The sequence below is a fragment of the Balaenoptera ricei genome, chromosome 9, assembly GCF_028023285.1.
Source record: "Balaenoptera ricei isolate mBalRic1 chromosome 9, mBalRic1.hap2, whole genome shotgun sequence".
In the NCBI taxonomy this organism is placed as follows: domain Eukaryota; kingdom Metazoa; phylum Chordata; class Mammalia; order Artiodactyla; family Balaenopteridae; genus Balaenoptera; species Balaenoptera ricei.
The window spans coordinates 15,312,192-15,338,209 of NC_082647.1; the positions used below are offsets into that span (position 1 = coordinate 15,312,192).

General features: G+C 42.5%; 2 protein-coding genes across 19 annotated transcripts in view; both read left to right on the top strand.

Moving 5' to 3' along the window:
- The window catches only part of ATP6V0A4 (ATPase H+ transporting V0 subunit a4), a 72,805-nt gene extending 67,929 nt beyond the window's left edge, over positions 1–4,876 (top strand). For all 8 annotated transcript variants that reach the window (XM_059933260.1, XM_059933261.1, XM_059933263.1 and 5 more), the window contains 3 exons: positions 783–900; positions 2,474–2,645; positions 4,448–4,876. In XM_059933260.1, the coding sequence (XP_059789243.1) occupies positions 783–900; positions 2,474–2,645; positions 4,448–4,541 (384 nt within the window). In that variant the 3' untranslated portion in view covers positions 4,542–4,876. The remainder of the gene's footprint in view (positions 1–782; positions 901–2,473; positions 2,646–4,447) is intronic.
- A 67-nt stretch (positions 4,877–4,943) lies between these two features.
- SVOPL (SVOP like) overlaps positions 4,944–26,018 on the top strand; it is a 74,261-nt gene continuing 53,186 nt past the window's right edge. For 6 of the 11 annotated variants that reach the window (XM_059933273.1, XM_059933274.1, XM_059933278.1 and 3 more), the window contains exons 1-8: positions 4,944–6,572; positions 10,148–10,249; positions 15,182–15,297; positions 15,475–15,566; positions 16,710–16,808; positions 21,884–21,955; positions 23,503–23,627; positions 25,816–25,879. In XM_059933273.1, the coding sequence (XP_059789256.1) occupies positions 15,216–15,297; positions 15,475–15,566; positions 16,710–16,808; positions 21,884–21,955; positions 23,503–23,627; positions 25,816–25,879 (534 nt within the window). In that variant the 5' untranslated portion in view covers positions 4,944–6,572; positions 10,148–10,249; positions 15,182–15,215. Of the gene's footprint in view, positions 6,573–10,147; positions 10,250–15,181; positions 15,298–15,474; positions 15,567–16,231; positions 16,809–21,883; positions 21,956–23,502; positions 23,628–25,815; positions 25,880–26,018 lie in introns of those variants that run through there. The other 5 variants (XM_059933279.1, XM_059933276.1, XM_059933270.1 and 2 more) reach the window with 4 other exon arrangements.

The following is a 26,018-nucleotide window of genomic DNA, read 5'->3' on the forward strand; positions in this document are numbered from 1 at the left end:
GTGCTGACTGTCTGTCTGCATCTTCTCCCTGCTGGACGGTGAGCTGCTTCAGGGCAGGGATGGTGCCAGTCAGATTGTTCACCTCATAACATCAGAGTACATGAAAGAAAAGAATGATCTACTGCTGTCTTTGCACTGTTCCTTTTCCCCTCATACCTGGATTACTAACGTAATCAACAAGTTGGATTTTTTTGCTTATGGGCTATCCTTTCCCTGATCCATTTTTCTACCAGATTAATCTTGCCTCCAATATTTCTTTATTTTATTGAGATACTTTTACTTGTTCCTCATGATTCCAGGTGGTTTTCTCGATTGTGTCCATCCTTGCCTTTCCCACAGCTTCCACAGCTGAGTCTCTCCTCACCTCAGCAAGCTCCCAGTCAAGCCAAATGGTTTTTCTCCCAAACTTACCTTCATGATGTTCCCAACCACCTGCCTTTTCCTTACCCAGAGTCATTTTCTTTACCAGGAATGATCTGGCTTCTCTTTTTCCCTCCCTGTTCTTCACGGCTCAGCACAAATCTCAGCTCCCCTTACCAATCAAGCACTCTGCTGCTTTGAGCTCTTTTCAGCCATTTCTGGGAAATGTTACTGCACACACACCATATCCTACTTTGAGCTGCTCATTCTCTTTCTACAAGTATATTAATACCTATTTCCCCCTCATTCAACTGGAAATGTCTTAACAGCAGAGTCCAGGCCTTATTCGTCCGTTGTATCATTTGTAATACGTTCGAGTAGAAAGTACTTAATGAAATAGCATTACAAATTCTCTCTTTCAGTTCAACTTTGGAGACATCTTTGTGCATCAGGCCATCCACACGATTGAGTACTGCCTGGGCTGCATTTCCAACACAGCCTCCTACCTCCGGCTCTGGGCCCTCAGCCTGGCGCATGCACGTGAGTGAGTGGGCCGTCTGGCGGGGTCACCATCACCTGTCCCTTTGGAAACAGATGCAGTGTACTTGTAGGTGAAAGTGCCTTCTGGGTCATTTCTGGTGTGCTGGCCAGAAGAATGGCTCTTCTTTCATAGTAGAAGTGACTTTTTTCAGTAGGTCTGGCTTTATCTTGCTGGAATGGTTACCCTCTGTATCAGCTTCCAGTTGCTGCTGTAACAAATTACCACATATGTGGCAGCTCAGAACACTGTGAAATTGACTATCTTACAGTTCTGGAGGCCAGAAGTCCTATAAACAAGGTGTTGGCAGGTCTGTTTTTTCTGGAAGCTCTTGGGGAGAATCTATTTCCTTGCCTTTCCTAGTTTCTATAGGCCCCTTGCATCCCTTGGTATAAAGATTCAAGCCCCAAGAATGACTTAAGTCTGGAATCTTGACTCATCAACTTACTTTGTAAAACCCCTCTTTATTTCTGCCTGCTTCTCCAGTCTTGTCTCTTGGTATTTCCCTCCATGCCCCACCGGCTCCCGATTACCCCCACCCGCTTCCCCATTTCATGTGCAGTGGCCACAAGGAACTGCACTGAGGCTCCTGAAGATGCCACACTAGCTGGGCCCCTCTGTGTGTTTGCCCTGCAGCTCCCTTGCCTGTAAAATTCTTCCCTTCTTTAACTCTCTCCCCACCTGATGTCTCATCCTTCCTTCAGAACTCAGCTTGGCTAGCACCTTTCCCGGGTAGTCTTCCTCTCTGGTCCCCAGTCTGGAAGGTGCCCTTCCCCTGGGTTCTGGAGGTGCCCCTATCCTAGCACCGATTGTAATTCTGTCTCATTAGCCTGTCTCCCTACTAGACTGTCAGCTCCTGAAAGGCAAGGACCCTGACTTTTATCTCTGCATTCCCAGCACTGGGCATAATGCCTAGAATAGAGAAGCCAGGCCAAAATGTGTGCTAAAGGGATAGAAAGCAAAGCAGTGAAAGTGAGCCTGATTGTTGACTTACAGCAGAAAGACAAGTGCTCAGCGTTAGTGTGGTCTTGACTGCTCTGGCTGTGTTTGTTTCCTTGCACAAACTCCTGTAATTACAGTATCTCCCTGGAAGGGGTGGGAGGTTCTCTGGTATCTCTTCTTATAAGGGCACTAATCCCATCATGAGGATCCCACCCTCATCTCCGAAGTACCATCACTTTGGGGTTAGGGCTTTAATATATGAATTTGAGGGGCTGGGGGAGAAACAAACATTCAGTGCATATCAAATCATAGTACATGTATTCTTTTGTGTTTTGCTTCTTTGGCATAAGATGATGTTACTCGGATTTATTCACGTTGCTGCCAGTAGCTATGGTTTGCTCACTTTCATTGGTGAATAATATGCCATCATATACTTGTCCTCTTGACGGAAGCTCCTCCAAAGCTGCGTAGACAGTCTCACGCAGGTACCCTAGGGCAGACATGACCGTGTTCTCCACCTGGGAGTGGAGTTACTGAGTCGTAGGGTGTGCAGGTCCAGGATTATGGTGTAAGAATAATCTGCATTTGCCAGATAAACCGTGTGGTTGAGAATGTTTCTCTTGCATCTTGCAGAACTATCTGAAGTGCTCTGGACCATGGTGATGAACATTGGCCTTCGCGTGCAAGGCTGGGGAGGACTCATTGGGGTCTTCATCATTTTTGCCATATTTGCTGTTCTGACGGTAGCCATCCTTCTGATCATGGAGGGCCTCTCCGCTTTCCTGCACGCCCTGCGGCTGCACTGGTAAGAACTGGTTGTAGGGTAGGTGCTCTCAGTGTGCTCTAGGGAAAGAGGATGGGCTGTGGGGCCAGCCAACTGGGTTCAAATCCTGACCTGCTGTGTGACATTAGCAATTCACGTACCTTTTTGGAACCTTAGTGTAGTCCCCTTGTTGGTATGATATTAAATGATGTAATACCTGGGAGCATATACACATGTACAGTGACTGCTCTGTAAGACATGTTAGAAATGTTCATTTGTTATTATAATTGGCTTTGACTGTTGGTAAGATGACGGATCTGAAAGGCTCACAGAGGGCAATGCTGAGCAAATCTGGGATGTCTGGCCTTTGTTGCTGAGTGCTGGAGTTATACCAACAGAACAGACAACTAAACTCTTTTTTTTTTCCTTTTTAAATTTATTTATTTATTTGGCTGCGTCGGGTCTTAGTTGCAGCTTGCGGGATCTTCGTTGCAGCATGCGGGCTTCTCTAGTTATGGCGCTTGGGCTCCAGAGCACGCGGGCTCTCTAGCTGTGGGGTGTAGGCTCAGTAGTTGCAGCGCACGGGCTTAGTTGCCCTGCGGCATGTGGGATCTTAGTTGCCCGACCTGGGATCGAACCTGCGTCCCCTGCATTGGAAGGCAGATTCTTAACCACTGGACCACCAGGGAAGTCCCGCGACTAAACTCTTGGAAAGTAGAAAGAGAAGGAGGGTACCCAGCAGGAGGAAGGCGCTCACTGGAGGCCCTTGACATTCACAGATGTGTCCAGAGACTGTCGGCCATCACTGGGCTGACGAATATGAAAACATTTGTTTAGGCTTCTCTCTCTCCCAAGTCACATTTCAGCCAAGAGTGTTTTTTTTTTTTTTTTTTCCCCACACACACACAAGCTGTATTTTATTTTTACAAGAGATAAATAGACTGACACCAAGCATTGTAAATGGATGACCACAACAAAAGCAACAATGATTGCAATTACCAAACACGAAACACACTCATACTATGTCATAATATTGACATTCAGTCCAGTAATCCTCCACTGTAACAGCTCCTTTACTTTGCAGTGAAAATTGATTTGTATATTCTTTGCCTCTGAGTCCTTGTGGGATTTTTCAGCCGAGAGTTTTGAGTGTGCTGTGCACACTGAAGCATCAGGGCCCCTGTGCATCCTGAACCAGGCTGTCCTTAGCAACCCTGGGGCTTCCTCCCTCCCTCTGTGGCCACTGTTCAGAAAGAAAAGGTTTTACACTTCACCTGTTGAGTTGAGAGAATCACAGGGTCCCCCGCCCCAGGCTATAACATCATTTCTCCCCGTGTCATTAAAGAAATGAACTCTGCAATATAATAAAGCAGAAATGATCATACATGATATCTGTTATGTAAGTTATAAAAATATAAAAGTCAAGGCTCTGGTGGTTCTGCAATCACGTAAGCCCCGCAGTTTAAGATCAGGATGGAAATGAAAAACCTCGTACGACCTGGTGACACGCTGTCTCATCACCAGCTCCTCGGACTGTACTGCCTAGCAGGGGCTTCCCGGCTGGTGGGAGCTGGGGGAGGTCACGCTCTGGTCCTTGAGGCCACTAGCAAAGGCCTGGAAGAAGCGGGGTCGGGGGAGGGGAAGGTGTAAGAGGGAGGCAAGAGAAGGATTTAAAAAAAAAAGCTTCAGAGAATTCCTGTGGTGGCTGATTCCCGTGATGGCTGCCAGCCTGGGGCGCCTTCGTCACCTGGTGCTTGATTTTTACACATGCTCAGCTTCTCCCCTCCAGCTGCCAGCCTCTCGTTTATGTGTTCAATCCCCCTTCTCCTTGCCCCTAACAACAGGGTGGAGTTCCAGAACAAGTTCTACGTCGGGGCTGGTTACAAGTTTTCCCCATTCTCCTTTAAACAAATCCTGGATGGGACAGCTGAGCAGTAGCTGCACGTCTGGTGGCCGCAGTCACCTCTTCCATCGGTCACCTCCTGCACCAGTCTCTGTGCCAATGGAAGGAGTTTCGTCTTGTCTTTAACGTCAGCCTGCATAAGGCAGTCGATGGAATGATTGTTCTCGCTAACCGGAGGGAGGAAGCCATGTAATGTTATCTGTAAGCTTTGGGATTTGATATGACTTAACCATGTCGTAGAGAGACTACATAGGCAAGTCATTTCAACCTCATGAGGGGTCTTAATTGTCAAATCCTAGAATGATTGAGAAATGGGGAGAGGGGAGTGCCAAACTGAGGTTTTCTTGTAATTAAACTTCTGGGCCATTCACTTTGTTATTAAGGTGTCTTTTTTCAACATTAGTCTGTAAAATTTAACCTTGATAATTATAGGCCAAAGCTAACCAATAGAGTTACACAAAGTAACCCTAGAGAAAGGTTAGGGTTTTTTTATTCCTCATTTCCTCCTTCCTCAAATACCTTTTTTTTTCCTTGTCTGGGGCTAAGTTTTACAGGATTAGGGACTTTCTCAAGAATTTTCACTCCAGGTGAGGAAAAACAGATAATGTTCTCTGTTCAGATGGAGGGCTGGCCCTGGCGTGGCTCGAATTGTTAAATCCTGCCTGCGGAATGAAGTGTGACAACATGATATCATCAGTGATTTTGTTTATTCTCAGTGCACATTGTGCTGGAGTTAACTGGAGAAAGACATCTGTAGGCTTCAGCAAGTTCTGGAAAATGGCTTGCCGGAAAGGAGTCTGCCAGACAATCTACCCTGATGCACTCTGGGTCAGTCGGCCCCGGAGTCACTTCTTAGGCATCTTCACTGGCAAACTTCCAAGAGCCAGATGTAGAAGAAGATGTGTTCCATCGACTAGTCCGAACAGCCTGTATTCAGGTTAATTACCATCTTTATGGTAACTATACTGGTAGAATGAAGTGTCATTAACATTGGTGTAGTGCTTTACAGTTTACAAAGCAGTTTCACATAGTATCTAGCTTGTAATAAATTTCCAGAAGATCTGACCAAATGCAAAATCGCCTTTTGGACAGATCTCTATTTTTTTTAAGCTCCCATCTGCCCCTCCGTGTAGTGGGGTTGACCAGGGTTCATGTTCAAGTGTTGTTGTTCAGACCCAAGGAAACGTCCATGTCACCTTCCACGTTGGTGTCCTGACTTGTGCAGCACAATTTAAGGCACAATCAGGTGCTCAGCAAGTATTCATTTAGTGATTAAAACAGGTTGAGCTCAAGAATGATATAGTTGGAGTCAGAAGACTTCGTATCTATGAGTTCCAACTCTGACACTTTATCACATGTGCCCTTGGGCAGGAACTGGAGTGTCCCACACATTGCTGGGGGTCAAAGAGCACCAAGCATGGATGAGGTACTCAGCCAATGGCATTGATCGAAGAAAAGGACAGACTAAAGTAGTATGTAAATGGTTCTTGTAAGTCCATAAATCCCCATGCTGCCAAGGTCACCAGAGAGTTTCAGGGTTCTCTCAGCTCATCACTGCCCTTCTCAATGGCTATCTAAAACTACGCTATGCCTAGATGGGTCACAGCCTTTTGCCGTTTAATTCTAAACGGTGATGGCTGTGAGAAAAGGCATGAAAAAACAAAGCTGCCCTCTGCCCCTTGCTTGCCAAGACCCCTGTTCTTTCAGAAATCCCCGGCCTTCTTGAGAACGACATAGTAGTTTCCTCCAAGGATTGGCAGCCTCTTTCTGTCTCGATGAGAGATGTAATTTCCCCTTTACAAAGGGATTGGGTGAAGGGCTGCTGAGAAGAGGGTGTGACCGGCATGTCACTCAGTCGCCCAGGATGCAGGGTTGTTTCTTAAAGAATCCTGTTCACAGAACTAAGCTGAAAGGGGAGGAGAAGACCTGCGAGCCAGGCTTCTTGGGAAGGGAAGTCCAGAAGCCCCCAAGAGGCCATCAGTGGTCCAACTTCTGTGTAAGACTCAGCTGCAGTAAGGAAGAGCGGAAGAGCCCGAAACTGGAAAGCTTTCCAGGAGATATAGGAGGTAAGAAACTCCGACAGGCAACGTAGATCTGGATTTACTTTTTCTGCTCTGGGGGCCAAGGGGATTTGACCATTAGTACTTGGCTGAATACAGATGGAGTATAAAAATTTCGCTCTTCTTACTGATGATATTGCAAAACAAATTACATCACACACACACACAAGTTCAGTTTTAAAAAGTTCTACATGGCCCAATTATTTTTGGCTAAAAAATTAAGTGTAGCAAAATGCAATAGAATAAAATGTCCATCAGTTCCTTAGAAATTGTTTGAATGAAGCCTGAACTCCATATGAGCCCTTGAGTTTCACAGTAAATCCCCAATATGTCAGTTCTTTGAAGGCAGGCAATGGTTACTTTCCGATTGTAGTTTTTCAGGAATGATAGTGGGGGATGTGGAGTGTTCTTCCCCATGTTAGTCCCTATTTTCTTGAATTGGTCTGACTGGTTATCCATCTATCCATCCCTCCATGCATTTATCCATCCATCCATCCTCTTCCTAGGCTAGAAGGGATTTAGAATGACTTAGGGAGCCAAAGAACAGAAGATGCCAACTCAGCTTTTCCAACATTCTATTTCAGCGTTGAGATTACAAGCTCTGTCTCTCAGTAACGTTCCTCATGTTCGTCTCCAAAATATTTTGTCCTCTTTATAAAGACTTTTTTAATGAAACTTTTGGCTGAAACTCAAGAAAATTTAGTAAGAGAATACTTTTCATATCTGTTAACTTTGAGTTAGTATTCGAGTATCCTCTTAATGACTTGGAATGAAAGCCCCTTTATTTTTTTTACTTATTTATTTTTAATTAATTAATTAATTAATTAATTTTTGGCTGCGTTGGGTCTTCGTTGCTGCCCGCAGGCTCTCTCTAGTTGCGGCGAGCGGGGGCTACTCTTCGTTGTGGTGTGTGGGCTTCTCACTGCGGTGGCTTCTCTTGTTGTGGAGCACGGGCTCTAGGAGTGCGGGCTTCAGTAGCTGTGGCACGTGGGCTCAGTAGCTGTGGCATGTGGGCTCAGTAGCTGTGGCCCGTGGGCTCAGTAGTTGTGGCCCACGGGCTCAGTAGTTGTGGCCCGCAGGCTCAGTAGTTGTGGCACATGGGCTTATTTGCTCTGCGGCATGTGGGATCTTCCAGGACCAGGGCTCGAACCCGTGTCCCCTGCACTGGCAGGCGGATTCTTAGCCTCTGCGCCACCAGGAAAGCCCTGTAAGCCCCTTTATAATTCACAGATGTGAATAACAAAATCCTGACAATATCCTATCAACAACCCTGCACCCCTATAACCAACATGCCCCCACCAAGGAATCCTGTGGTTTAAGGCCCCGTATAACCTACTAGGGCAGGAATGAGAACTTTCTCTGTTGCGGGTAGTTTATATGTTTGTTTTTTCCATCCCTTGGCAACCTCCCCTGACATTGGGAATGCACCTGAGCCTTGACCATCTTCAAGGGCTGGGCATGAGAAAGATTGATGTTACAGTTGGCGAAACTGAACGGGTTTGCTCCTCTGAGTGGAGTCTGGGTCACACGTGACTGCCAGCTTTTCTGTCCACCAGCACCGCACCCCTGCACCAGCCAGGCCATTCCACGTTCAGAAGGTTTTTCTTTCTGTAAAATATGCTGGTTTTACAATTGAAAGCAATGTAGAACAAGTGCGTTTTTAGTGAAAAGTACCCGTTTTGTTGTGCTCTTCATAAGTGTAAGGTGACTGGGTTGGGTGGGTATCACTGTTACATATCTGATTAGAGAGGTTATTTTCGGTCTTATGTTCCAACAGGCATATGGCACATGTGAGGGCTTCCTAACACCACTTAAGCTGACCCTTGAAATTTAATCAATCTATTTTAGAAAACAAGCAACTTTTTTTTTTTTTCCCCCAATTTGGGTGGTTTTTTATTTGAGTCCAAGGTGTTTTCAGGTTGGCCAAATATTAGCAATAATTGCCTTTGGAGAGATATACATTTGATAACTCTGTAGATGCTTAAAAACTTAAGTTTTGAGTGTATTTGATTTGTGATTATGGTGAAATTTTAGAAGTTTAGTTGATACCTTTATTCAGAGATGAGAAACAGTACTACCATGAGTGCTTATGTTGCAGTGAGCCCTGTGCTGTATTATACAAGCATTATCTCATTTAATCCTCAGAACACACTTAAAAGAAGGAAGTTTATCAGTTAAAAATCACACATACCTCGCTAGTCCGAGCGTAGTGGTGTTTACAGTTGATCACAGACAGTTCGAGATTTCTTTGTTCCTTCTCTACTCCCACTGCTTCACTTGAGTAGCCTAAAGAAAACACATACACACACACACACACACACACACACACACACACAAAGAGAGAGAGCTTTATTTTTTCCCCATGGAAAACATGTCTGGAAGTGAACCGTTCAAGCTTGTAGGAGAGCTCCACGTCATCGTCGTCAGGTCCCAGGCTCTTTCTAGCTTACGCTCTGCCAGTCTTAGCCGAGAGTTTCCATCTTTCCAACTTCACATTTGTATCACCACCGAAAATGGCTGCTGAAGCGCCAGCCATCACGTCTCCATGATCCGGGGAGGAGGCAAAGGGGCAAAAGAGGGCTTTCTTAGAAGCTCTCCCTAACAACTTCCACCTGTATCTTGGTGGCCACCCCATAAGCAAGGTCCAAGGGAAGACTTGTTACTGGGAAGGCAGCAAGCTATTTCTCCCACAGGTAGCTGGTATTATTTTTATTTTCAGATGAGGGAACAGAAGAGTCTCAGTTGCAGTCTCACCATGGCCACTGACTTCCTTTTCTCCCTCCCTCTCTTCCTCCCTCCTTCCTCTCTCCCTTCCTTCCTCCTTCTTCCCTCCTTGTCACCTCTAATTCCTCTTCTCTCCTCTTTTCCTTCCTTCTCTCCCTCTCTTCATCCGTCCCCTTCCCTTCCCTATTCCTTCCCTCCTTCATCCCTCCTTTTCTTCCCTCCTCTCCCCTTCCCTCCTTCTTCCCTCTTTCCCTCTTCCTTCTTTTCTTCTTCCTTTCTTCCTTCTTTCCTTCCTACATTTATTAATTTAGTAGGGATAAAAGGATACCTAAGGATTTTTATTACTCTAACTTTGTCAGTTATTACAGAAGATGAACAGTTTTCCAGTTTTGTTTGCAATTTCTATATCCTCTTGTGAATAACCTGTTCATATAAGGTTCCCATTAATCCATTAGGATCTTAATTTTTTTTCTTGTAATTTGTGGTTTATATCTACTACAGACACCTACTGCATATATAATGGCTATTCTTGTTCTTTTAATTTTCGAAATTGTGGTAAAATACACCTAACGTAAAATTTACCATTGAGGCAATTTTAAAGTGAACAGTTCAGTGGCATTTAGTTTTACAATTTAGTTGCACAATGTTGCGCAACCACCCACCGCTAGCAAAGGCTAGGCACCTTGTGGACTTGTGGCCAGTCAGTGATTTGATTGTTTCCGGATCAAGTGCCCATCCTGACCCAGTAGGTCCAGCCCAGTGATAGAGGGCAGGCGGGGCTCATGGCACAGGGGACAGTGGCTTATGGAGCATTGTGACACATCAACTGTGCATCTTCATTGGTTCCTTTCTTCCAGAAAGAATTTTCATGGTAACAGACATAGCCTTTCTAAAAATTCAAACAATGCAGAAAAGTATAAAAGAAGAAAGAAAAAGCCACCCCAAATTCCATCTGCCAGGTAATTCTTTCCTTACCTTTTTCTCTTGGTCAAATCCTCCTCTTCCTTCAGGTCTCAGTTTTTCAGGAGTCGCCTCCCTGGGTCCGAGGACTCGGCAAAGCAGGGCCTCCCTTACGTTGCCAAGCAACCTCTGCTACCCTTGGGACCATGTGGTTCCCACCTGAATACTTGCCTTTATCCCCCATTAGACTGTAAGTGCTTTGGGGGCAGGAACCCTTTTCATGATATTTTATTGTCTGATACATAGTAGTGTTCCATAAATATTTGTTGAAAGACAAAACACAGTTTCAGACATTTCTCCTGAAATTTCTATGCAGGTATGTATTTAAATGAGATTTTATGAATGGGATCATTGTATACATACATTAGGTACATACATATTGGAAAATGCTTTTCAGCGCCAAATAGCCTTTCACCTAAGAGCTTTTAAATGGCATTCTGTTGCAGGAGTGTATTATAATTTGTTTGGTCACTTCTCTACTGGTGGGCATTTAAGTGGTACCCAATTCTTTCATTGCTGTTGTCAAAACAACAGTGTGTTGAGCTTTCATACACCTTTATCTTCATTCACCTTTTTGATTACCTCACTAGAATGACTCCTAGGAGTGAAATTGCTTAGTCAACATTCTTTCATCTTTGCCTAACTGCCTTCTGGAAAAGTTGTAGCCATGTACCCTCCCACCAATATCAGTGCCTGTTTCCCTTACAGTGGGCACAATTGATCTTTAAGGTTTTTGCAAATCCAATAGAGGAAAATAACCCACTTTAACTTGAAGGCATAGTTCTCTTCATATTATGGAAACCAAATAATACGAGTCTCTTCAATCAAGAAACATGAAATCGCAAATGTGAGCCTCCCTTCCTGTGATCAGTTTGTTTCTTTTCCTTTTTTTTGCCCGTGCCACTTGGCTCATGGGACTTTACTTCCCCAACCAGGGATTGAACCCTGGCCCTCGGCAGTGAGAGCGTGGAGTCCCAACCATTGGACCGCCAGGGAATTCCCTCAGCTTTAATTGAAGAGAAACTGAAGCAATTATCTTGGACCTAACACCTTTCTCTCCAGGCGCTCTGTGATGAATCACTTCTCTTTGCTGATAAGAGAAGGAAAGTATGTAGGGTATTTATGACCCATGGAGCTACCTAATCAGTTAAAACACACACATCAAATTAAAACTTAATAGTAAGTGGCAGATTTCCTGGGTTTCTTTTCTTGACACTCAATACTTTAGCAAGCAGACTTGCTGGAGATTGTTTTATTACTCTCTAAAACGTAAGCCTTTATGATTGTTAAAATTGTAAAACATGTTTAGACTGCTATGAGAAGTCATAAAACTTGACTGGTAGAAGAGATTAAGTGTTGATTGAATATTGAATTTACTGTTAAGCATTTTAGTTGTAACTGAACTTAAGATGAACTTACTGGGATTTTAAAAAATTATTTTCCCACCAAACTAAATTCTTTTATTCTTTAACACTAAAAATGGCCAGAATCACTTTTGGTTTTTACGTCGGCTACTGCGATTGGCATGGCTATTCTTCAGAAAAAAAATGGATGTAATTTATATACGATAAGATTCACCATTTTAGAGTGTATAATCCAGTGATTTTTAGTAGAGTCACAAGGTTGTGCAATCATCACCACCATCTAATTCTTACTGAATGACCTCATTTTCATATTTTGATTAAGTTAGTGGTTTATCATCTCGAAACATGATAGAGCCAATTTTTAATGTGTACTGAAGTCCTTTTTATAATCAAATTAAGCTGATTTTTCTTGTAACTACTTTATTTTAAAAGTTACCAGATAAAGAACACCCCTCCAAAGGGTATTTGGACTTCTGGAAAGGGAGCAGTAGGATTTTCTAGAACAGTGTATCTTTGTGAATTTCAGCCTCTCAGATGGGCTGAGAGACCAATCATTTTTACTTTTTCCACTCTGTGAAAATAACAGCTTTTTGTACTTTTCATGGTCTCCCTTGGGAGAGGGGATTTCATGAACTCATTTCTGAGCATTATTGATTTCTCTCCCATCTGGGAATATTTGTGTCTCTGTGACAGTGTTTTAAGAAAACAAATAATATCTACTTTACAGTATAGTTGTTTTTATGTGTATCTTTTGTGTCCCCAGCTAGATTAAAAACTTCTTAGGGAAGGGAACACTGTCAGACCCTCCTACAAAGTCTTCACAGGAGCCCACACAACAAGATACAGAGCTGGCACTTGGCAAACATTGATGACCTTGACGTGCTTCTCTACAACCGCTCTGCAGCTATTTCTATGTTCTGGGGAAAGGGGATCTTTGAGTTCTGATTCTGCTGCTTCCTAGTGGTCTGACATTGGAAAAGTTACTTAAGAATCTCAGAACCTCATTTTTTGAACTATTTATTTTGAAAAATATTACACATCTTCAAAAGCAGAGGATAGTCAAATAAACCCCCATGTATCTGAAACAGGAGGGAAGGAGGCAGGGCACAATCTTTGAAAGAATGACATAGCCCGAGGACATGACATAAACTGATTAGAACCAAATGGGTCCAAGATGGCAGACAAGTTGACTGCACTAGACCTTGAGCCTCAGTACACACTCACATCAGCAAGCTAAATGACACACCCAAAGGCGCCATGACAGTTCCAAGACCGACCATAACGGTCAAAAAGTGGGCGGTGGCCCAGTTCCTGGAAATCCCCGCCCCTTCCCAAAATAGCTGGAATACTCCTCCCACTCATTAGCCTATGAAATTACCCACTCCTATAAAAACTGACAACCCCATACCCTGGTGCCTTTCTCACCTTCTGAGATGGCCCACAGTCTATGGAGTGTGTTTCTCTCTAAATAAATCCACTTCTTACCTATCGCTTCGTCTCTCCGTGAATTCTTTCTGTGCTGAGACATCAAGAACCTGAGCTTCATTAAGTCCTGAGACCAGGTGTGTGATCTCAGTTGGAAGACTGGGTTTTGGCTGGGTTCGAGTCCCGGCCACCTGGGTTCAAGTCCCAATCTGAGGTGCATGGTTTCATACCCACTATCCCCTTCAATAATTTTCACCATATGGCCATTCTTTTTTCATCTATACACCCATCTCCTTCTTTTGCACTCTATTCCCAACCCACCACTGAATTATTTTAAAACAAATCCCAGACATCAAATTTCATCTGTAAATATTTCAGCATGTATCTCTAAAATATAAGGATTTTTTTCTACTGTGGCCATAATATCATTGTCACACCTAATGATGTCATCAGTAATTCCCTAATATCATCAAACTTTCAAACTTGCTTGCATTTCCCTGATTTTCTATCATCTCTTTTTCATCTCATTTGCCTTCTTGTTGTTGTTTTACAATTGGTTTGTTTGAATGAGGATCCAAACAAATTAACTCGTTTATTTGGTTGGTTTGTCTCCTTTCTGTTAGTCTATAGGTTCTCCTTTCCTCTTTTTTTCTTGCCATTTATTTATTGAAGAAGTTGGGTCATTAACCTGTAGAACTTCTGGCATTCTGGATTTTTCTTATTGCATCCACATGGTATAGTTTAACATGTTTCTTCATCCCCTGTGTAAACTGGTAGTTAGAGCTAGGGGCTTGTTCAGATTCAAGTTCAATTTCTCTTGATGAGAGTACCTCACTGGTGATGTTGTGTATTTCCTTCCTCCTGCATCTCATCAGGAACAACATCACATCTGATCATCTCTTTCCGTGGCATGAGGAGCCATTGTTGGGTTCAGGTGTTATAAGTCTTATCCATCTGAGTAAAGTTCTCCCTCAGCCTTTCACCTAGTAGTTTATCAGCCGTTGAGGGTCATTCCCTGGGTCCATTATTTCTTTAGGAGTTGTAAAATCATAATTTAATTCTATCCTTCTTTAGGATGTTTTAGCTGAAATTAAAAAATACTTTTCTTTCACCAACTGTTTGTTTACCCTGAAATACAGACAATCTGTACAAGAAAGGCAAGATATTTACTAGTTTTCAGAATAATGAGTTGGTTTCTTAGTATTCTCCAAAGGTGATCAGTGAGATTATCATTTTAGTAATCCTAAAATTTTGATGTCTTTGATGGGCTTCAGTTCTTTGCAACCATTCTTCTTTGTGTGTGTGTGTGTGTGTGTGTGTGTGTGTGTGTGTGTGTGTGTATGATACATAATGAACTCATATTGCTATTTGCAATTCTAAATTAGGATATAAAGTCTTTATATAACTTCTTTGATTTTTGTATCTTCTTTCTCTTACACTGAAAATCTTGGTTCCTAATAATAGTAACATAATTGCTTTATCCTACAATATGTACTAGTATCAAAATAATGATATCAACATTATTACTAACAGTATAATTACTGAGAACAGACTAGGATATCTGTTTATCCCACTAGGGATGTAGAGTTAAATTACTATGTTAAAGCCATTTGAAAAAAATTTTTCACTAATTTCAGCTTTCCTTGTTTTATTTTTCTCTCGATTTTTAGGGTTAAGTTTTTTTTAGGATTAAATACCCAAAAAGGGGTGGGGGGGGAGATGAAAAGAAGTGCTCCGTGGGTTTCTGTCAGAATTAAATGAAAATAAGGTGAGAAAGCATGCTATAACATATGATTACACTGTAAACCATAGGATCTATGAAGATGTAAAGCATTGGCTATTGTGATTATTTTTCTGTAGCAAAGCCTACCTTCATTCCCAGTCAGAGGACACTATTGGTTAAACTGTCAAGAGCTCACCTGGACCCCCTCTACTAGCCACCAGGGCCCAATTCTCTCATTTGGCCATTCAGTCTCTCCATGATTTAACTTGTCCATGTTTCAGGTTTTTCCTTGTAAAATAGTGATAAATTATAATAACTACTTCACTGATTTTCTGTGAAGATTAAAGGAGAATATACACTAGATTTTATTTCCTTCTTCCTTCCCCTGTTTCCGGCATTTTCCCTCCCGTTTCCTGCAGGGAAGCCGTGTGGGGAATTTGAACCATTTAGAAGATGGCAGCCAAGCGGACAGAGCCTGTCACCATCATTAGCCTTCGGGAGTTGAACCTGGGGACCCCAGAGCCACAGCCAAAAGGTAAGGGGATCATAGAAATCTCTGGTCCTCAAGTTACCGTTTAATTCCCCCTCTTCCCTGTATTTACTATTCTTACAATAACAAATTGGTTTTGCAACATCCTCTGGGGTGAGTGATAATCTGCAGACATTCCCTTCCCACAGAGGCTGCTGCTTTCACTTTGCCTTTCCTTGTTAGAGTCAAAGACATTCACCGTGGAAGATGCCGTGGAGACCATTGGATCCGGATGTTTCCACGTTGCCCTCTTTCTGATCGTGGGCAGCACGGGGGTGAGTGCTTGGAGATCCTCTGAGTCTCCGAAGCTGATTCATCGTTGGACATCTTCCACTTGCCTCCAGCTCGGGGTTGTCCACTCAGGGAGAGATGTGAGAGGGAGCAGGAACCCTGTGGGGTAGATAATCCCCAAGTACTTTTCTTCCACCTTTGGCAGTTGTTTGGTTATGAGCAAATGAATATGTGTTCTATCTTCTGGGAATTCAATACCCTTTTTTTTTTTTTGCTATCTATAGAACTTTTATTTCTCCTGTAGTCTCTGTTGGGTCTGACATTTAATTTTTTTTTTTTTTAATGGAAGTATAGTTGATTTACAATGTTGTGTAAGTTTCAGGTATACAACAAAGTGATTCAGTTTTATATATATTATGTATACATATGGGTGTGTGTATATATATATGAACATATATATTCTTTTTCAGATTATTTTCCATTATAGGTTATTAACAAGATATTGAATATAGTTCCCTGTGCTAACAGTGGGTCCTTGTTGTTTATCTATTTTATATATAGTATTGTGTATCTGTTAATCCCGAACTCCTAATTTATCCCTCCACACTCCTACCCAGGGTAGCACTAATTTTGCTCTACAGCAAATTTTGCTCTCATTCTTTCCTGATGATGAACTCATATTGTTTTGTACTCGTTGCTTTTTTTCTAGCTTTCATGAATCTTGCCTCTCCATCCCAGCTTCTTGAAATCAGGGACTATTTCAAAGATCCATTTGCAAGGGATATGCCCTGAGATCTTGACGATGATGAGTATAAAACAGCAATGCTGGGTTGACGTGGATGCTGGTGGCTAGCTGGGGCCACCTGCCAGCTAAGTGGCTCCCACACAACACCTTCATAGTGTTAAATGCAAAAACACGGATCAGCTACATCACAAGGGAATACGTGTCATAAATCTTGAGGGATACTCTCAGATTGTTCAAACCATAAATATTACATCCATGAAAGCCAAAGTTCTTCTGTACTTCTTTATCCAACTAGCAGTGCTGAATGGGTACCTAATAGGTCCTCCCTACGTGGGGGAGGGGACGGGCGAGTTTAGAACTAGAAGGATGATGGTCAGACAGATGTGGGAAGAAGTGATGACAAGCTAGCACTTTGACATGGTGTTTTCCCTCCTTCTTTAAGGTCGCTGAGGCCATGGAGATCATGTTAATAGCGGTTGTGCCTCCTGTCATCCGCTGTGAATGGCAGCTGGAGAATTGGCAGGTGGCGTTAGTGACCACGGTAAGTGACTGCTTCCTGTGCTGAGAATAAACCAGCTGAGGACCCAGGGCTTCTGCTTCCTTTCCGATCCCACTGGGCTGAGAGTCACAAGATCCATCTCCACTTGGTGTGTTGGCTTCCCAAACTCATGCGTTTACAGGCCCAAACTAGCATTTGAGGCCTTTCTCCTGTTTCCCTTTTCCTCTAGGGAGCATAACCTTGAACTGCTCATTTTCCAGAGCCTAGCGAGAGCCTGGAAGAGGCAGATGCAAATCAGAGAAAGTGAGCCTGAGCCATGGGTTAGTTAGGGTTCAAGTCAGATCACGAAGAGCCTACTCAGGCCATAGTGACCTGACCAATCACCAACTTACTCTCAATGAATTGTGTGTGTTATGCGTTAAATTTTTCTCAAAGACCATCATGAATAGCTTTATGAATTGGACACTAAGTTTTGCTACAGAATGGATTTAAGGATGTTACTCATCATTCTTTCAAGAGGTATTTATTAAGCACCAATTAATTGCCAGCAGACTCTGTGTGTGTGTGTGTGTGTGTGCATTGATTTACTTGAGTATTGAAGCTGGTTTTCATGAAGGCGAGACTTAATAGAGAGAAATCCCATGAGCCAGATGCCAACTCCTTGCTGAAGAAGGGGAACGTCTGGGAGGTAGGTAGTTGGTGATGGGTAGAGGATGACAGTCAGATGGCAGAGGCCTTGAAGGAGGGTAAGACTGCAAGAGACTAAGACCTCCCTCGCCCCCAACCCCTGGGGGGCTACAGAAGGCTGTGGGGTAAGGGGTGGCCCTACCCTCTCACTTACTGCCTTAACCAAATTTTACCTGGGAATTCTCACCTGTATTGGGTACTAGGAAAAATTCCCCCTCACCTGAGGAACTGTTCTCTGTTCTCCTCCCAGATAATGTATATTATACGCCCAGTTGTGTTTATTTCTGTATCCTGGAGGCCAGGAAATTTGGAGCCCAATTTTATGCCTAATCATGGCAGCAAATGTCCAAATCTGCCTTGATTCTTTTAGCTCTGTTTCCTTCTTTAAAATTGCACTTGTTTCGTTTTTTGTGTTTTTTTTTAAATTAATTAATTACTTAATTTATGGCTGTGTTGCGTCTTCGTTTCTGTGCGAGGGCTTTCTCTAGTTGCGGCGAGCGGGGGCCACTCTTCATCACGGCACGCGGGCCTCTCACTATCGCGGCCTCTCTTGTTGCGGAGCACAGGCTCCAGACATGCAGGCTCAGTAATTGTGGCTTACGGGCCCAGTTGCTCCGCGTCATGTGGGATCTTCCCAGACCAGGGCTCGAACCCGTGTCCCCTGCATTGGCAGGGAGATTCCCAACCACTGCGCCACCAGGGAAGCCCACTTGTTTCGTTTTTAAGTTTTCCTAATACTTTTAGAAGAGAGAGAGGGTATAAATAAAAATAACTAAAGACCTTATTAGGGCTTGTACCAATAGTTAAGTGACTCATTGCATTTTGTTTTCTTTTACGTATAAAATCTGTACAGTTTTGAAAGCATGCCTTGTCCATCCTTGTAGCTTTAGGGTCACTGCTGTAACGTTTTGTGTAGTTATCAGTGCACCACAGCTGGTTTGTAGGTCTGCACGTCTTCATTCCTGAGAATGTTGGTGGCCCAGGTGTGGTGTTTGCATCTGTCACTGTCACGAAACTATATTTTATGGTACCATTTCTATATTTACAGCTCACATCTCGTTGGTTGCTTTTATGTTGTTCCTACTGGTGCCTAAAGAGGCTCCTTGATGTCAGCAGTAACATGGCTTCCCTTGTTAGGTGGGTCACAGCTCACAGGTCTTTTCTCTAGGTAATTCAACTCACCCAAGATGCGACTGCTCCCTGTTCCAAGTTCCTTGCCTCCTCCTGTCATTTAGTCTCTGTCATCCTGGCTATGAGTCCCATCTGTCCCCTGGGCTCACTGACCACAACCTTGCTGACAGGAGGGGCTCAGACTGGTTTAGCAAAGAGGCAACATTTTCACCATCTCCCAGGCTTCCCATCCCCCAACTTCAGCTCCACTTTCTGGACGATCTGGCCATGAAGACTTAAGGCCTTAAGGATTGTGGGTGAATTATGTCCCTCACATTTTTTGTGAATAAGGGAGTTAGTGCTGGAGAAACGAAACTGTAGAAAAGAGCAGACCCTCCAAGGAGGGGGAAGGGGAGGGGGAGGGGAGAGGAAGAGAGAGAGAGAGAGAGATTAATCCACGTCTCTATGTGGTCCCCAGGATTAGAGTTCACAAGCTTTGGGGTTCACATAGGCTTGGAGTTAATGTTTATTCTCTAGACAAGCTTAATAGTAAAGAACCCAGCCTTAGGAAAGTCACTTTTTTACACTGAATGGAAAGAAGGCAAGAAGGAATAAAAATCTGTCACTTATGCGAGAGAACAGAGTAAAATTTGAATTTAATTTTACTGGACTCTTTACTTTTTTTGGTTGTTGTTGCTGTTAAAGATTTTTTTTTTTGATGTGGACCATTTTTAAAGTCTTTATTGAATTTGTTACAATATTGCTTCTGTTTTATGTTTTGGTTTTTTGGCCATGAGGCACGTGGGATCTTAGCTCCCTGACCAGGGATCGAACCTGCATCCCCTGCATTAGAAGGTGAAGTCTTAACCACTGGACTGCCAGGGAAGTCCCTGTTTCCTTTACTTTTATTAATCAGCTAATTCACTTTAATACAGTGTTATTAACACAACACAGCATCTCAATAAACAAAAGTATTTTACGTCCTAAGAACTAATTTCCTCCCTGCCACAGGCAGTTTGTCTATTGTTTCCTATTATTCAAGTTGATTAAAGAGAAAAAAAAAAAGTTACTTCAACTTTCCCTTCTTGGAGGGAGTTTGATAATTTCAGGTTCCACAATAGAAACTGCTTATATCAGGAGACCCAAAGTTTGGAGATTCACCAACTGATAGGACTTTTCAAAGAAATTGAGTGGCTGACATAGGGTTAAGATTAAAAATATATATATTTGACAAGGAAGGCCATCAGAAGAAGAGGAGAGGGAGCAGTATATGTGACCCCAAAATATGCCCCTTTGGCATGTGGATTATTTTGAGCTGAAGGCAATCAAGACCCAGCCAACTCAAGAAAAACTTTTACATTTCCCTTAACTACCTAAAAGAATTTGGAGGGGCTTCCCTGGTGGCGCAGTGGTTGAGAATCTGCCTGCCAATGCAGGGGACACGGGTTCGAGCCCTGGTCTGGGAGGATCCCACATGCCGCGGAGCAACTGGGTCCGTGAGCCACAGCTACTGAGCCTGCGCGTCTGGAGCCTGTGCTCCGCAACAAGAGAGGCCGCGATAGTGAGAGGCCCGCGCACCACGATGGAGAGTGGCCCCCACTTGCCGCAACTAGAGAAAGCCCTCGCACAGAAACGAAGACCCAACACAGCCAAAAATAAATAAATAAATAAATAAATAAATAAATAAAGGAGTTACTTAAAAAAAAAAAAAAAAACCAATATCATGACCAAATTACTGATAATAGCAAAAACAATAGCAAAACATTAAAAAAAAAAAAAAAATTTGGATAGGGGGCCTGGCTCAGAGAGAGAGAGTTATAGCCAGAGATGACTTTCATCTGACTGACCTATCTGTGTGGCAGGGTAAACATCTAATTACCAAACATCTGCTCTTCTTATTGTCCTGTGAATTACCACCCCCCACTTTGAAGCCCCAGGTCCCCTTCCATTCCTCAGCTCAAGGTGGCATATAAGCCTCAACTGTCCAACTTGCCCTTGGGTCTTATATTTTTATGGGACTCCTGTACATACAAACTTAAACTTGCTTTTCTCCTGTCAATCTGTTGTAAATCAATTTAATTATTAGACCAGCCAAAGAATGCAGAAGGGTAGGAGGAAAATTTTAACCCCCAACCAAGAGAAAGAGGCAGAAAATCTTGCCATCAACTACCATCATCTTTCAAAAAATAAAAATAAAAATAAATAATAAGGGCATGTTAATACCAACAATCAGAAAGAAAATTATTCCAGAATAAAAAGAGCCCTTCATAATGAATAAATTTGGATTTATGCAAAATGTGTCCCATTGTCCTTATTTTTATCATTTTGCTGAGGACTGACTAGATTCATTACGGGGCGGCATCTATCCCAGGCTGGGCATTGAAAATATTGGCTTTTCCTTCCTTCAGCTCTATCCTAGAGAGAACAGTGCACAGAGGAAAAGTATGGCTTTTGTTGTTCAAGTATAAATATGATTTTTTTTTTATAGTTCCCTGTAGGAGAAATGCTTTTGAGTCTTCCTTATGAAGAGTAAGGGGGAAAAAGAAAAAGCAAAGCAGGTAGCAGAGAGAAAGAGCTTTTTCACTGAAAAAGTGTTAGAAATGCCAGCTAACACCTTTCCTTTGATTACCCTGGAAGCAATCAGTCAGGGATCTTACTAGAAAGGAGAGTTAAGTAAAGCTTGGAACTGCTGAAGGCAGAAAAATAAGTCACCTAAAGGCATACACATAAGAGTACAGCTCAGGCTGAGTTACGTCGCTGGTATCATACCCAAGTTCTTGAATTTTATCACGGAAAAGCTATTGTGAGAACAAGTAAGGAAAAAAAGTAGGTTTATATTAGTGATGAAGAATGTTTCTAAATGGATGACTGGTTTTGGTGTTTGTTGAAAGTTAAGTTTCCCTGTAATAACCTAAAGGAAGACTGCTTCTAGACGTCTCAGCTTGTGTGAGGAATAAGGCAGAGCATGCATGAATAGAGTTTTTGAGTCTTCTTATTAAAATGGAAATTCAGAATTGTACATCTGAGTAGAATGAGGCCAGTGCCGTCATCTTGGATCAGAGGCAAAGCAGTTACCTGCTTCTAGGACCCCTGTTTCTACCTGGTGTCAGTGATTTCCGGTGTGGGAATCATCAACCTCTGAAGCCCTGAACGTGTTAAACAGGAGTCAGGGGAGAGCTTTGTGAAAGCCTGTTCTTCAACTTTCAATCCTCCCACGTTTCCCGTCTTCTTTTAGTTCAGGTGGGTGAATGCTTAATGTAGTAATTAGCATGTTATAAAAACGCCACTTAGAGGATAATTTCTTTTCACCCCGCCTCCAGATGGTGTTTTTCGGCTACATGGTGTTCAGCATCCTCTTTGGCCTCTTGGCTGACAGATATGGCCGCTGGAAGGTAGGTTGGCTTTGAAGGCTGATTTGGAATTTTCTTTTGTGTATTCTTTTGTGGTGACATCACATGTCACATCATGTCTTTTGTGGACATTTCTCTATCAATACCCAGGCTTGTCTTCTTGCTTTCTCATCCTTCCCCGAGATACCTGTCCCCATACCTGGTCCCCATAGCCCAGATGTACAGCTGATGGATGAGCGTAGTTAGAACACAGCAGATAGAATGTGAGAATTGCATGTATAAACATAAGCAGTTTCACATTAGTTAACTTGAGTATAACTTTGAAACTAACACAGTTGCTTGATGTCACACATGTATTGAGATTCAACGTCAAGACATAAAACTATGTCTTCTGATGATAAACCCAGGTCTCTCTTCTCTTCTTGTCTGATTTCTGGTGGTGAAGACCTCTCTAGGTGTAAATACAAAGGAAGAAGTCCCCCACAAAGCAGTAATAGGCTTGGATGTATGTTTTGAAGTGCACAAAATATCATATTCTTACAAATTAATATGAAACCACAAGTATCTCAAAAAAATGTGGAGAGCACAGAAAGGCATTTTACAAAAAGAGACATACAAATGGTCGAGAAAACCTTGAAAAACGTTCAATCACAGGAGTTATTAGAAACAAAATTACATAGCAAGATATCATTTTTTCCCTGTTATCAAAGCCATATCAAACATCAAATCCATAAGGAATTTTTATTTTTCTTAAAGAAATCTGCAAGTGTCTAGACACCCTCACATACAATTGATGTAATTTTTCTGACCATCAATTTGGTAGCGTAAGCCAAGAACCTTGAGAATATCCATTCTCCTCATCTGATAATTTGTCTTCCAGAAATCTAGACTGTTTAGGTCATCAGAGAACCACAGAGATTTATGCACAGACATTGTCTTAGCTGATTTTAATAGAAAATGTGAAACCACTTCAACATGCAACCAGAGGGGAAAGGTTTATGCATTATATTACATGGATTATAGTATGTCCTTTCACTGGAATATTTTGCAGCTATTAAGATGATGTTTTCCCTTATAATCAGTGAAAATAGGATAACACTGTGTTAATTGTATTTTCTCTGGGTTGGAGAATCAAAAGCGATTTAAATGTTTTTATATCTTTTTCTTTTTTCCATATTTTCTACTCTAAACTTGTATTGTTCCTACGATTAGAGAAAAAGCAAATCCTTACATTTTCTCCTTATACCCATTCCAGCACAGTGCTTCGTTGTGCTCCCAACATCCCTGTAAGCAGGGAGGACAAGTTTCTGCATTCTGATTTACACGTTCAGGTTCCTGCCACCTGTGAGGGCGGAGGCTGTGGGGAGTTTTGAAGAATGGTCTAAACTCGGAACGTCTGGGCTTTCAGACAATAAAATGATACGGATTGTATTGTCTGATGATTGTGAGTGATCAGTAAGCTCGCTAAAGATTAGCTCCACAGAGAAGCAAACATCTGGATGAAATTAAAAGTCACCTTCAGGAGTTAGGTTTGCTTCCTGACCTTCCATGGGGGCAGGTCCCATTAATGTCTCCTCTTGTTGCTTCAGATTTTGCTCATCTCGTTCCTGTGGGGAGCCCACTTCTCCTTGCTGACCTCATTCTCTCCCTCGTACATCTGGTTTGTCTTCCTGCGGACGATGGTGGGCTGTGGCGTGTCTGGCCATGCCCAAGGGTAAAGACATCACCTAGAGGACCCCAGAGGGAGACATGTGAACACCCAGAGACACATTCACTTAGTCTGTTAACCACATTCACTGTGGTTAATAGACTAAGAGCATCAATAAGTTGCAAACTTATAGACTTCACTTGTGCTAATCATTTTTGAGTTTTTCTTTTCCCCCCAGTGATGGCTGCTTATTCCACTAGGAGCTCTTTGCCCATCAAAATGATGTTTGATGGTGAGGCTAGCAGGGTGCTAGATTGAGCATGTGTTAATTTCTTTGTTCCTAAGGCTGATCGGCATTTTTTAGATAAATGATATTTTGTTAGACTAAATGCGAACAAAAAGTGCCTTACGAGGTAGGTAACAAAAATGTCAACCCAGACACAATCCATTAATTTCTTGAGAATTTCTGGAAGACTTTAGTTTGACCATCAGCACCTGTAACATTCAGGAATAACTATTTTAAAGTGCCCTGTAACTGAAGACTGTGTCAAAGTGAATTTGCAGAGCAGGTGAGACGGATTGAAACAGCTATGCGGCTGCTTGTCTTTTTTCTGCCCTGGGATGGGTGTGTAATACCTCATCATACAGGGGCGTGAGAGTCGTTATGCTAAATGTTTAGCAACTTGGGAGCCTCCCTTAAATTAACAAGGCTCCTCAAGCTATTTTCTCCTGGGTGCCTTGGAGCAAGTTGCCCTTAGAATATATTAGGAGATGTCAAAGCACCTAATTATTACCCTAATGTGTTAGGGAAAGAATCGTTCTTCCCTGGGGGCATAAGTTAAGCATCACTCTGTGCTCTGGAGCCCTAAAGGAGGAGAAGTTAAGTAGAATTTGAAAACATCCCTTAGGAAGCAGCTCAATAAATATGTTAAAACTCCAAACCCTGGTTAATAACTGCAACAGAGAAGAACAATTAGAAAGCAGATGAGATAGAAGTCCGTTTGTTCTTCTATTCAAAAAATTAGTATGTACTTAATTAGAAACCTGTGCTTTGACTGTCATCATTAGTTGGAGAAACTATTTGCTTTCTCTTGGGCGTATTTTAATTTCCTACGTATGTTTTAGAAAAGGGAATCAGGCTTGGCAAAATATTTTGACAGTATTTCTCTTGGTGAAAGAAATGAGGCTAATATCCTTAAATGGTTGAAGGTTTAAAATAACTTTGGGAATAAAAATGTGAACAGAAGAGCACTTAGAAGTTTATTTTATATTGTTCTCTTATATGGGTTAATAATTGTATTTTGGTGTATGATCGTACAGGGAAAATCTCTCTTCTGTTTTTCTTTACACACTCCCTCAATAATTCTGCCAATACTTCACTTCTGACACCAAACGTGTGGATTTCTTTACAAGCCAACCAATTCTCCAACACCAGCTGGGTGTGCTATAATTCCATTCAATTCTGACCCTCGCTGGAGTTTGCGTAGACCCCGCAGGTTTAGGGTTCAGTCCCACAAGACTGTCCCCCACTTCAGACACCAATCACAAGTAGTAGGTCCCCAGGTTACCCACAACTTCTGTCTGACTTGCTACAAATTGGAAGTTCCCACCAACTCCTCAGGTTCAATAATTTGCTAGAGTGTCTCAGAGAATCCAGGAAAACAGTTTACTAATTGCAGATCTATTACAAAGGATATTTTAAAGGAAACAGATAAATAAGCAGCTGAGGAGATAAACACAGGGCGAGGTCTGGAAGGATCCCAAGAACAGGCGCATCTGTCCCCGTGGAGTTTGCGGTGCACCACCTCCCAGCACAGAGCTGTGTTCACCAGCCTGGAAGCTCTCCGAACCCTGTATGTTAGGAATTTTTATGGAGGCTTCATCACATAGGCATGATTGATTATTAACTCATTTTCCAGCCCCTCTCTTCTCTCCAGGGGAGTGGAGGATAGGGCTGAAAGCTCCAAGATTCTAATCATGCCTTGGTTTTTCTAGACCAGCCCCCATCCAGGGCTCATCAAGGGTCACTGCATTAGAACAAATGATGTGCCTATCACCTAGGAAATCCCAAGGTTTCCAGGTTAGCAGGAACCAAGGACAGAGACCAACACACCTATTTCTTATCATTTTACAATGATGAATGTTTATGTTTTTGAATTCTTTATCCCTGTGACAAGAAAAATTATGATATATATTTTTTAAAGTTATTTGGTTTTATAAAAGCATGATTGTATTTTTCCCCCTTCCTGTTTAGGCTAATCAGAAAGACTGAATTTTTGCCTACAAAATATCGAGGCTATATGCTCCCCTTGTCTCAGGTAAGGTGAAATGGGAATTCTTCGGATCAGTCTTCTGATCCTGTAGGATGTGGTGTACATGGTGTTTCTTCTGGTTGGTTGATTGTTCTTTGATTAGCACACTCCTATTACTTGGTACCAGCCAAAGAGCATTAGGGAT